At 36.5% G+C, this 12,548-nt stretch overlaps 1 protein-coding gene across 1 annotated transcript; it reads left to right on the top strand.

Moving 5' to 3' along the window:
* Positions 1-5,851: 5,851 nt before the first annotated feature.
* Positions 5,852-9,973, top strand: LOC147483743 (subtilisin-like protease SBT5.6). The gene is given in 9 exon segments (XM_086580352.1): positions 5,852-6,140; positions 6,439-6,630; positions 7,115-7,226; positions 7,427-7,994; positions 8,131-8,231; positions 8,313-8,682; positions 8,852-9,050; positions 9,137-9,451; positions 9,454-9,973. Coding segments are annotated over 9 exon segments (2,427 nt in total). The 5' UTR covers positions 5,852-5,866; the 3' UTR covers positions 9,750-9,973.
* Positions 9,974-12,548: the final 2,575 nt, after the last annotated feature.

The raw sequence follows: 12,548 nt of genomic DNA, 5'->3' as shown, positions 1-12,548 counted from the left end.
GGCGTATGTGATTTGATTGACCCTTCTGGAGTTTCAGTGAATCTGAATGGCCCTTGAATTATTATTCCGTTCACAAAATTAGAACGAGACGACGCAATATTTTTTATGCCGAATAGTGGCGCATTACCGCGATAATGACGCGTTAAAAGTAATCGGGTTACCTGTATCGCGATATCCCGCTTAGGGTAATTAAGCACGGAGTGGTTCATTACGTGAGGGGAGGCATGTGGATGCACATGTTCGGCGTTGGGGAGTGATTGTGGTAGCCAGGAAAACTAGGTAAAATATAGAGACGACATGATTCTAGGGACACTTGAAGAAACTCTAAACAATAATGGTGATGATATATTAAAGTGTACGTTAAATCTATAATAAATTATTTATTATAATTTATGTTGGGTTCATAATGGTTTGCAGAAGGGTGGGTTGAATTGATTATTGATGCAGGTGTGACCCACTCTGTGATTAGGCTTACACCTGTGTAAGTATAGAGTAAGTTTTAGTTTTGTTCTTTTATTATTAGATGTAGTTGATCTAATACGGTTTGAAGCTAAGGCGCCTCGGTGGAGGAACTACTTGCTTTAATTATTGTATTTAAGAACGTTGTATTAGTCGTTGGAAGTTCAGGCGCCTCGGTGGAGGAATTAACTGCCTTATTAATTGTGTATGTATATGTATAAGTATATTTTGTAATTTAGGGCTACTCATACCAGCATTGTTTATAATGCTGACCCGATTTGCATGTTTGCCTAACGGGTGTGTTCATAAAATGAACCCAGTTGATAAGTCTTGACATGATTAGTGTTGAAGACGGTTGGTTGCTGCTTGTGGTTTGCGTTAACGTCGCATTACAGGATATGTTTTGTTTTCCCTTGAGGTGTAATAGATTTTCAGTTGAGACAATGTTTTTGGTATTTTCAATTGTAATTATAATTAAAGAGTTATTGAAAGGAGATTTGTAACTTAATCATATTTGTGAATTTTTGTAATGAAGAGAACTTTTGTTTATTTAAAAATTTATTGGTTTCCAATTATTGGAATAGTTAAATGGATAATGAGTTTTTTTTAGAAGTTGAGAGTGCATCACACCTCGAAAATCGAAGAGTCGGGAACAAATATTGTTTTTTCTGATTTTGTCGAAATGCGGGGTGTGACACGTTCACTAATGATTCTTGCCTTTTTCAGGACCAGTTATCGAAGAAGAAGATTGATTGGGACGACTTAATGGGGGACTATACCATCGCCAACTAACTTCCGTTTGCTCATCCCACAACTCCACCACCAATAATTTATGGCATTATCGCTTAAGACATCTCTCTTCCACGCCTTTGTAGATTTTAGCTAAGCAGTTTCTTTTCATTTCTAGTTCCAATAATGCTACTTGCAATGTATGTCCACATGCTAAGCAAACACGTTTATCTTTTTCTCATAGTTCAATAAAAACTATTAGACCTTTTCAAATGATTCATTGTGACATTTGGGGTATTTTTCTTTTACCATCCTATTCCAATGCTCGTTTTTTCTTAACTATTGTCGATGATTTTAGTCGTGCTACATGGATTTATCTTATGACGTACTGTCAAATCTGAAACTGCCATGCATTTACAATCTTTTTTTGTCATGGTTCATACTCAATTTCATTCTATAATACATTCGCTCATATCTGGCCATAGCAATATTGATGACTATTTTCATGAAATCCAAGTCCTTCGATCCGACAATGGATCCGAATTTACATCCCATAACATGCAACAATTTTTTTCCAAACATGGGGTTATTCACCAACGTAGTTGCGTTGCTACTCCCTACCAAAATACTGTTATTGAAAGAAAATATCGTCACTTACTCAATGTTGAACGAGCATTACATTTTCAAGCTCATCTCCCGTTATCCTTCTGGGGTGAATGCATTCTCACCGCAAGTTATCTCATTAACAAAATTCCTAGCACCTTGTTAAATGGCAAATCATCTCATGAGCTTTTGTTTACAATACCTCCCACTCTTGCCCATCTTCGTGTTTTGGTTGTTTATGTTTTGCTCACAACATTTCCATTAAAAATAAGTTTGATCAGTGCGGGAAACCTGCCATCTTCATTGGTTATCTTTATGCTCAGAAAGGCTATTGCATTTATGATTTATCTTCCAAGAAAATTTATACTTCCCGTGATGTGATTTTCCATAAGAATGTATTCCCCTATCAACATTTATCTTCCCCACCATCACATCTGCCAGTTTATCCCTTACCCATCCTAGACAATGAAACTTTTGACATTCAATCCTCTCCTGTAACTCCAGTACATGGAGCGCGCACGCACTCTGATCCACCACAAATCGAGTGCGTGCCCGTGCCCTTCCCTCCTGTAACTCCAGCAGAGAGAGCGCACACGCCCTCTAATCCAGTAGAGACAGAGCGCGCTCGCGCCCTCCCTCCTCACAATCTTCCAACTCAGACAGCTCTGTCACCTACAATTTTGGAACTCCCTCAGCCACCACACCCTAACCCTCCTACCTCACCTCGATCTACTAGAGTGCAAAACCCCCAAAACTTCTCATCAAAGATTATCATTGTTCTACTCTCACCAAGGCACCTACAGTCCCTCGTTCGGCCAACCTCATCCAATAGGATTCTAAGGTAACACGGTCTTCCACTCCATATCCTATGGCTTTCTATGTTTCTGATACTAATTTGTCCACTTGTCATAAAGATTTTTTGCCTAAAGTGTCTTCTTCAGTTGTTCCTACATCTTTTTCTCAAACTGTCAAAATTCTAGAATGGAGAGTTGTTATGGCTGCTGAAATTGCAGCTTTGGAAGATAATAACACATGGACTCTTGTTCCGTTATCTTCTCATCATAAGCCTATTGGTTGCAAATGGGTTTTCAAGATTAAATATCATTCATATGGTTCTATATTGAACGTTACAAAGCTCATCTTGTTGCCAAGGGTTACAATCATATTGAAGGCCAAGACTATTATGACACTTTTGCACCCATTGCTAAATTAGTCACTGTTCGATTAGTTCTCTCCCTTGCTGCTATCAGACATTGGTCATTTCATCAGCTGGATGTCCACAATGCCTTTCTCCAAGGCGATTTGGATGAAACTGTCTATATGACCTTACCTCCTGGCTTCGACAAATAGGGGGAGCATAGGATCTGTTGCCTCAATAAGTCCTTATATGGACTCAAGTAGGCTTCTCGGCAATGGTTTGCCAAACTATCTACCACTTTTATCATTGCCGGCTTCACTCAGTCTAAGTCTCATTATTCTCTATTCACTAATATTCGTGGTTATAATTCTACATTTGTCCTTGTTTATGTGGATCTACATTCATCCACAGGTAACAATCCATCTCTCATTCAACTTTTTTTTTAGAGGCAAAGTTCTATATCAAGGACTTAGGGCGCCTAAAAATATTTTTTGGGTAAGGATCCAAAGAAGGATTATTTCTTACACAACGCAAATGTCTTTTGGACATTCTGTCTGATTGTGGTACCACTGGTGGTCATATTTTTGAGTTCCCTATGGAACAAAACATCAACCTCCATACCAATGATGGCAAGTTACTTCAGGATCCTACTGTCTATCGTCGCTTGATTGGGCGTCTCTTATATCTCACAGTTACACGTCCAGATATCACTTATTCTGTTAATTATCTCAGCCGTTTCATGCAGTCCCCACGGACTCCACATCTAGATGTTGCTCATCATATACTTCGCTACCTTAAATGTTCGATCAACAAAGGGATTCTCTTATCCGCTAATAGTTCTTTACATATCTCTGGTTTCTGTGACTCTGATTGGGCTGGCTGCCTTGTCACTCGTCGTTCTACTAGTGGTTATTGCACTTTTCTTGGTTCTAGCCCTATATCCTGGAAAACAAAGAAACAAAGCACTGTATCCCGTTCTTTGCTGAAGCCATATATCGTTCCATGGCTATCCTTGCGTGTGAACTTCAATGGTTAAAGTATCTTCTACATGACTTAGGCATCTCTCATCCTTCTCCAATGAACATGTTTTGTGACAATCAGGTCGCCCTCCATCTCTCTCAAAATCCAGTTTTTCATTAACGAACGAAGCACATCGAATTGGACTGTCATTTCTTACACAACAAGATACAGGCCAAGTTACTATCTCCTACGTTCATTCCATCCTCAGATTCGGTGGCTGACGCCTTCACTAAACCTCTCGCAAGGACACCTTTCTGAGATTAATTCGCAAGTTGGGAGTTCTTGACATTCACTCTCCAACTTGAGGGGGAGTATTAGAAGTTGTTATGTATGTCAGAGTGCAGAGCGCGCCGCGCTTCGCGTCCTGTTTACTATACTCGCACCGTTTGTGTTTGTACAGATCTTAGATCTTTGTTATTTTAGTTTATATTTATGAACTTGTAATCTCTATATATATAAACAATTGTATGAGACCTAGAAATCAATCAAGAAAATATTCTCAAATCGTATGAGACCTAGAAATCAATCAAGAAAATATTCTCAAATCGCTCTCTCTAATTTATCATAAGAAAAAAAGAATGATACCAGTGGTTATCAAGGTTGATGGCGGCGGAAGTAACTGTGATGATGTGTGGTTGTGGAGGATGGTGGTGGCGGTGAGTGGGGTGGGATGGAGGTGGAAGATGGTGGCTCCGATACCAAGAAAAATTGTGTAATGTCTTATCTTATCAATAGACCAGTGGCCATTCGCCCATTCTTATTAATCATCAAAAAATTACAATATGGAAATAGAATATTCTTACTACATTACACTAAAGGAAATAAGATGATCCGAAATATACTCAAGCACATTCAGGTGTCATGCTCATAGTCTGCAGTTCTTACAGTGGCATAAAGAAAGTAGCAACAATATTCAACCTCAAAACTTTCAAACCAACAATTTGAAGTAGTGATGAGCATGATCAAACAAGTATCATCGAGCAAGAAATTGGACAGGCAACAAAGGTTGCTGAGAAGGGCAGGATTTGAAACTCGCAGGCCCATGAAGGGGCTACCCATTTAGAGCCGAAGGCCCAGGCACCAAAGCATACAGTAATTATAGCCCACAATATGTGCAGTATTCCAAGTCCCAAAATATCACCGATATATCTTATATATCACCGATATATATATTTTTTTGGTACACCGATATGGATATATTCGATATATCTCAACCGAATATTAAATCATTTTTTTCCGATATATATCGCAATTTCTAATATAACGATATATATGGACCGATATATACAATATATCTTATATAAATTTTTGATTTTGACCGATATTGTTGACTTTGACCGATAATATATCCGATATAATCGACGATATTTCCGATATATCAACATACAAAACAAAATTTTGACAGGTCAACAAAAAAAATAGATATCTCCAATATTTTTGATATATATGATATATATATCGGTTTTTGGGTACATTGAAATATTCACAGAATTCGATATTTTGGGCCTTGCTGTATTCAATAGTGGACGTTGACGAAGGAAAAACTTGCCATTCCTGTTACTGCTTGTGCTGTCCATAAGCCCTCCACGAATCTTGCCTTATTTTGCCCACGCCTATTTGTCTGGAACGGTTGATTGTCCATGCAAAAATCACTGTCAGTCAGTTCATTTTTAGCTTAGAATGGTGGTCCATAAGCCCATCGGAGACCTTCTAGGCTGTTAGCTTATTTTTCAAACCGTAATTGTTAGAAATGGTTCATTGTTCATTATAGAACAGAGCCAACTAAGATTATGATAATCACGTGAAACCTCAACCTTTCATCCGATAACATCCCTCCAATGCAAAGCTATAAAAACCCAATCACAAACACATGTAGTTACCATTGCTCACATACGAAACTTTTTCAGAAAGAAAAAGATGAAAAACTTTGCCAAAGTTCTTCACCTTGTTTCCTTTCTTGTTTTTCTTCCTCTTTTAGTTTCATGTGAGAAACAAGATTTGTACATAGTGTACCTTGGAGACCATGATGGGTCAAAAACTCACCAAGAGATTGAAGACACTCACCACAGACATCTCCTCTCAGTTAAGCAAAATGAACTAGAAGATGGTTCTTATATTCTGTACAGTTATAAAAATAGTGTCAATGGTTTTGCTGCCGTGCTTACAGAAGAAGAAGCCAAACTCTTATCAGGTATTTATTTCATATTATAAATGGGATTTATTTGTTTCGTACTTTTGATTTTTCTCCATAAGTTTTTATTTTTTCTGTGACGCCTTTATATTTTGAAGCAAACTAAAAATATGATAAATGTAGTTCGAGAACCTCCAAAAGCACAAATTATTGCGTTGTGTGTCCTTTATGAATTATGAATGGCATCTAGTCCTTCTTATAAAAATTCATTTTTTTCATTATTGTATATATTTTGTATTTGTCGATAATATAATATAACGTACTTTGCATTGTTTTATTTGTACGTCTTGGCATACAGAGAAGGATGAAGTGGTTTTTGTAGCTGAAGACAAACCAAATATGTTTTCTCCTAAGACAACAAGGTCATGGGAGTTTATGGGTCTCGAAGGGGAAACGGAGTTTGGAAGAAGTATTGCTAGTGATATGAGAGGAAATCTCCCGCAAAAAGCTAACTATGGGAACGATATTGTTATTGGAGTGGTAGACACTGGTAATAAAAGAACTTGTTCATTCTCTTTGGTTGTTTGTTTATTTTCCTTATGCTTCTATAAATATTCTAATATTGCAATTCCCTTAATCCTTATGTCCTACTAATGTTTGCCCAAATATTAGAAAATCTATATGTTATGAATTCAGTAGCCCACTGATTTTGAAATTAATGAGCTATATATGAAATCAGAAATCTAAAAGTTAACGGACATATATTGTTCACTACTTTTTCTCTTTTACTATGATATAATTCTGAAAAATAATTTGGAATTACAAAATAAAATCACGAAAACAAATCATTACCGAAAAACAACTTGTAACTTTACTTGTATGTTGGATAGTTATCTTACATAGTTACATGTTCAAGTAGTATGTTAGTACATATTGTAGATATCAATAGACTCACTTTATATTTTGGAATAGCACGCACAGGATTTGTTATTTAATATGTCAAATGTGGTGTATGTCTTCCTGCCAATATATAGGTATATGGCCAGAGTCAAGGAGCTTCAACGACGAAGGATTAGGGCCTGTGCCAAAGTCATGGAAAGGAATTTGTCAAACTGGAGCATCATTCAACTCCTCACATTGTAATAGGTAATTTCTTTTTCACAAAGAAACCCCTAATTATTTCATTACAGTGAAAAATATCTGTTTACTTAAAAAATTGGTTACCATGCATTATCTCTGGAGCAAATAAGTAGTCCTATATCTAGAGTTTAAACCATGCCTGATAAAATATGTACATAAATTGAGTTGATTATCATGTCACCGTCACTATGAATTTTTTTTAACAGGAAAATTGTTGGAGCACGATACTATCTCAAAGCCTACGAATACTTTCACGACAAACTGAATAATAGTTTAGACTTCCAATCACCTCGTGACAGCAATGGCCATGGAACCCACACTGCATCTATTGCTGCAGGCCGAAAGGTTGAAAATGTATCAGATATTGGTGGATTTGCAAATGGCACAGCATCAGGTGGAGCTCCACTTGCTCGTCTTGCTGTGTACAAAGTATGTTGGCCACTAATAGATCGTATTAAGAATAAGAAAGCTGGTACCGATTGTGTCCAAGCTGACATACTTGCAGCAATCGATGATGCTATCGGTGATGGGGTTGATGTTTTAAGTATATCACTTGGATTAGACGACCCTGTTAATCACACAAGGGATGGAATTGCAATAGGGGCTCTACATGCAATCAAAAAGAATATTGTAGTTTCATGTTCTGGTGGAAATAGTGGGCCTGCTGGTGGTTCTGCGGAAAATGTTGCTCCATGGGTCATCAGTGTTGCTGCTAGTACGATTGACAGAATCATTAGTTCACCTGTTGTGTTGGGGAACGGCATTAAGATCGAGGTACTATCTGTGATCATATTAATATCTATCAAATAGAGATACTTTTGGTCCAATATATACTTGATTTGTCCGAGTTAACTTGTTCGGGGTTAAACGGTACGGTCCAATTTATCAATTTTGTTTGGATTAATTTTAGGGCCAATCAGGAACTCCATACAAACTGGAGAAGAAAATGTACCCTCTAGTTTATGCTGGTGATGTGGTTGAACCCCATCTATCCAAGAATTCTAGTGCCGGGTAATGATTCATCTTGCTTGATTTTCAATTGGCATTTAACTCGTAAGTCACAAGTCAAACTGATAACAAATTTTCTTTTAGGCTATGCGTTCCAGGTTTCTTGTCGCCGGAGAAAACGAAAGGCAAGATTGTAGTTTGCATGACAAACTTACATGATGCCACTAGGCCTTTTAACAAGTCACAGGAGGTGAAAAGAGCTGGTGGTGTTGGTATGATATTAGCCAACAGTCCAGATGTTGGAGATACTAATTTGTATTCTAATAGTTATGACCTTCCATCAACGTCAGTTGGAGCTAATGGTGCAACCACAATTCTTAATTACATTAAATCTTCCAACAATTCAGTAGCCCAAATTGAGCCAGCCATGACAGTTTTAGGTATTAAACCAGCACCTTCCATGGCAAACTTTTCCTCAGTTGGTCCAAATCCCATCGACGAAGATATTCTCAAGGTAAATATATAATTTCATAATGGTACAATATGTACGTATCAAAAACTTTGTTTTCCGTTTAAATTATGGCCATCTCTAGTATGGTAGCATAATACGCTTTAGTTGTGAATATTGAGTGACAATTGAAGAACTTGTGTTTGAATTGGACACGACAATTATTTACGAGCAGCCGGACATAGCAGCACCTGGAGCGTACATATTAGGAGCATGGGAGAAACAAAATAATGTAGGTTTGGGATATATGAAATATATGATGGCTTCGGGGACTTCAATGGCAGCCCCCCATGTAGCTGGTCTCGCCGCGCTTGTCAAAGCTGTTCATCCTACATGGAGCAGTGCTGCCATAAGATCCGCTCTTATGACTACAGGTAACCAAAATATTCACGCTTCAGAACCATATACACAAACAAAAAGGTCGTTGAGTAATTCTGACATTTTTCATGTTTTATGGCAGCAACATTAACAAACAATCTTGGTAAACCCATAATTACTGCCTCTGGAGAGGTTGCAAACCCATTCCACTTCGGATCGGGCCATGTTCGACCCACAAAAGCCGCGGACCCTGGCCTTATATATGATGCTTCCTTCACCGACTACCTTCTCTACTTGTGTAGTATTGGAGACCAGAAAGCTGTTCCCTCTTTCCACTGTCCAGAGGTGCCACCCTCAGTTCACGATCTCAACCATCCATCTCTGGCAATTTCCCATCTCAATGGTACCATGATAGTGAAGAGGACTGTTACTAATGTTGGTGGCGAAAAAAGTGTGTATAGAGTGTTGAGGCGCCACGTGGAATTTCAGTCGAAGTAAGCCCAAACATATTATATTTCAAAGCTGTGGACGAGAAACAAAGCTTCACAATAACTATCAAAGCAGAGACAAGTCTGGGAGCAAGCAATAGCACTACAGGAGGGTATTCATTTGGGTCATACACATGGGAAGATGGGATCCATGTTGTCAGAAGCCCCATAGCGGTATCTCAGACGGGTTATCCATTTGTACGAAATACAACACCTGTGGAAAATTTGCCTCGTGGAGTTGGAGATAAAGAAGTGCAAAGGGGATAAATTTTGAGTCCAAATGTAAGTTTATATCTTAGAAGATAATGAAATTTATTTGTGGTTTCATAACTTAAGTGGTTTCATTTTGAGAGAGATGTTTATACTGTAATGTCCATATATATACTTAGTAAATGGGCACGTGCGTTGCACGTGCTAGGTGAGAAAATTAGGATGGAGAAAATCAATATGTAACATGTTTTAGATTAATAAGGTAAAAAAAATTCAATACTTTATGTCATGTTGCAAATAGATCTTGTCGAGTATTTATATGCGATTGAGGAACATTGTTGGATTTATATGAGGATACTAACTGTAAGATATAAGAATATTATATCATGGTGTGCAACATAATTGCTATTTTACATTGGAGAATAAAATTTCTCAAAAAAAATGCAAGAAAAATAATATTTTTTTATTATTGTCTTCAAAAAATATCTAGAGAATCCATAAGTTTTTTTTTTTAATGTGATTAAATAAGCAGGTAGTTTGGACAGAGAAAGAAATTGTTGGTAGCTAACAAATGCAATTTTTTTTTTAATATTTAGATAGATTACATTGAGAAACAATTAGAAAAATACATTGGATACTATTATATTTGTGCTATAATATGTGGATTGAATTAAATGTGTAAATTAAAATTTTCTGGAAGATATCTATGTGGGAAGACTAACATTTAAAAAGTTTTCAATAGAATGTGGATCTTATTTCATGTGTATGGAGATTCCATGATTCAAATGATGGTGTAATGAATTTTTTCAAACCATCTGTTTAGAGGTGGCGTCAAAAGAAGAAATTATGGATGCCAGTTGCATCGCTGAATTTTATCTGTTTAACCCTGTTGTTAGTAGCACAATCTTTTGATCAATTCTTGCATTGGTTATTGGTCCCCATTCTAAAAATGTTATTAGCACTTAATTCCAAATGCATTTTTTTTTGCAGGTTTCAGGCTTAAACAAAGAAGTAAAGGGATAGATATTTTCTATTGTTTATGTTCCATATTATGATTTCCTACATAACTATCTCAAAAGCAAAAAATAAATAATCAAACAATATTCAACCAATATGTGGCTTTTATATGCAACTTGAAGATGTTGAAAACAAAACAACCATCACACGTAACAAAATAAATAAACAGTCTAGCTGGTAAACCAATTTATACGAACTTTAACTCGTAATAGTAAACCAAGTTTTTGATGGGAGTTACAAAGATTGGAATGATAGTGAGAAAGATGACGCTTTTTTTTACGGCTTGAAAGGTTTAATTGTGTTGAAGGAACTCTTAGTAAATGGGCACTTGTGTTGCATGTGTAAGTCATATAGTTGATTTATTGATATAGAATTTAATATGAGCAAATAATATGATAATTGTAAGTACAATAATTCACATCATTATTGTTTTGGATATGAATTTGGAGACGCTAATTGTTTTCTCAACTGCAGCTTTATCTTTAGGCACCTGCATTTTTGCTTTTTCATGTGCTGAAAAAAAATATTTGGAGAGGAATCTAGCTGCCTGTTTTTAATTAGCAATTTTTTAGTACTTGTGAAAGATACTATTTAATTAAAAAAAACTTAATATATAAAATAAAAAGGGGGGAGGAATAAATAATTATTATAATTATAACTTGGTTCTTGAAGTTGTGCATTAAACTCAGGAAATTCATTAGATTCTAGTGAATCAAAGTCCTGAAAAAATATTCATAGTTGTTAGCTTGTAATAAATTCATATTTTTTGGATGTACATTGTAAAGATGTATATGATGAATCAGAAGAACCACTTTTACCTTATTGTATTTGAAACGATCAATCGAATCTATTGGTTTCACGATTAAGAATGTCAATTGAATCTCACCTAACCAGCAGAAATATTGCAAGATGTTTGAGAGTTTGGGAGAAAAAAAATTGTGATTAATTAAAGATGGTTAAGATGAAAAAAGAAAATATATTGGCTAGGAAAAATTATTAATAGTTTGTTTCTTGTGGTATATAAGCTTTTTAAATGTTTTGTTTGGTGGAGCTACAAAAGTGGGCATAATTTATCGGGTCAATTTTTTTAGTATCAGCAAAGGGAGTAGCATATTACCCAACCGCTTGAGGAAAGTGCATGGGAAGGCATGCGGCAGGAGTAGTTGCACATAAATACACCTCTTTTCTTAAATGGTTGGAAATCTTTGTTGACATTTTCTAAACCTAAAAAAAAAATTGTTCAAGCCTTTAAACTTGACAAATTTGACATATCTAGGGAATTAAGCCAAGTAATAGAAACTGATGGGAAGATTTTCCAAGTGTGTTAGACTTAGCAATTCATCAACAAAGGTGGTTCCAATTTCTTATCAAGAAATATGTGCATCATCCACACAGTAAATCTGTAACTTTTGGAGTAATGGTAAGGTGACTTACTGTAAATGAGATCACAACGTCAAATAAAGACACCAACAAAGGGCTTCATACGTACACACTACCTTTAGGAGAAACATTTGCAACTGAATATTCTTTGGGAGGGATTCTGGTGGTGGAACCACTTACCAAGTCCTTGAATCAGATTGTTCTAGTTCAAATTGTAACCAGGAAAACTTTGCAAAGTAGCAAGGATTCAAGCACAGTCTTTGATCTTCATTGTTCTCTTTGTCTGTCGGAAAATTTTCTTCTCACTCTTTCTTGGTTATCTTCCTGCTTGGTTTTCCATCAGCCTTTGGAGGATATAGAGGAGGTACCTGATTTTGTGCTTCCCATCATCAAGATGTCTCTCCAGAATCCTGTGATGCTCAATGAATAAGTTGATTCTCTTAGGTTGCAAAATGCTTT

This window comes from Coptis chinensis, chromosome 8 (assembly GCF_015680905.1).
Source record: "Coptis chinensis isolate HL-2020 chromosome 8, ASM1568090v1, whole genome shotgun sequence".
In the NCBI taxonomy this organism is placed as follows: domain Eukaryota; kingdom Viridiplantae; phylum Streptophyta; class Magnoliopsida; order Ranunculales; family Ranunculaceae; genus Coptis; species Coptis chinensis.
The sequence above is the reverse complement of the archived record's forward strand: the minus strand, read 5'-3'. Positions and strand labels throughout refer to the sequence as shown.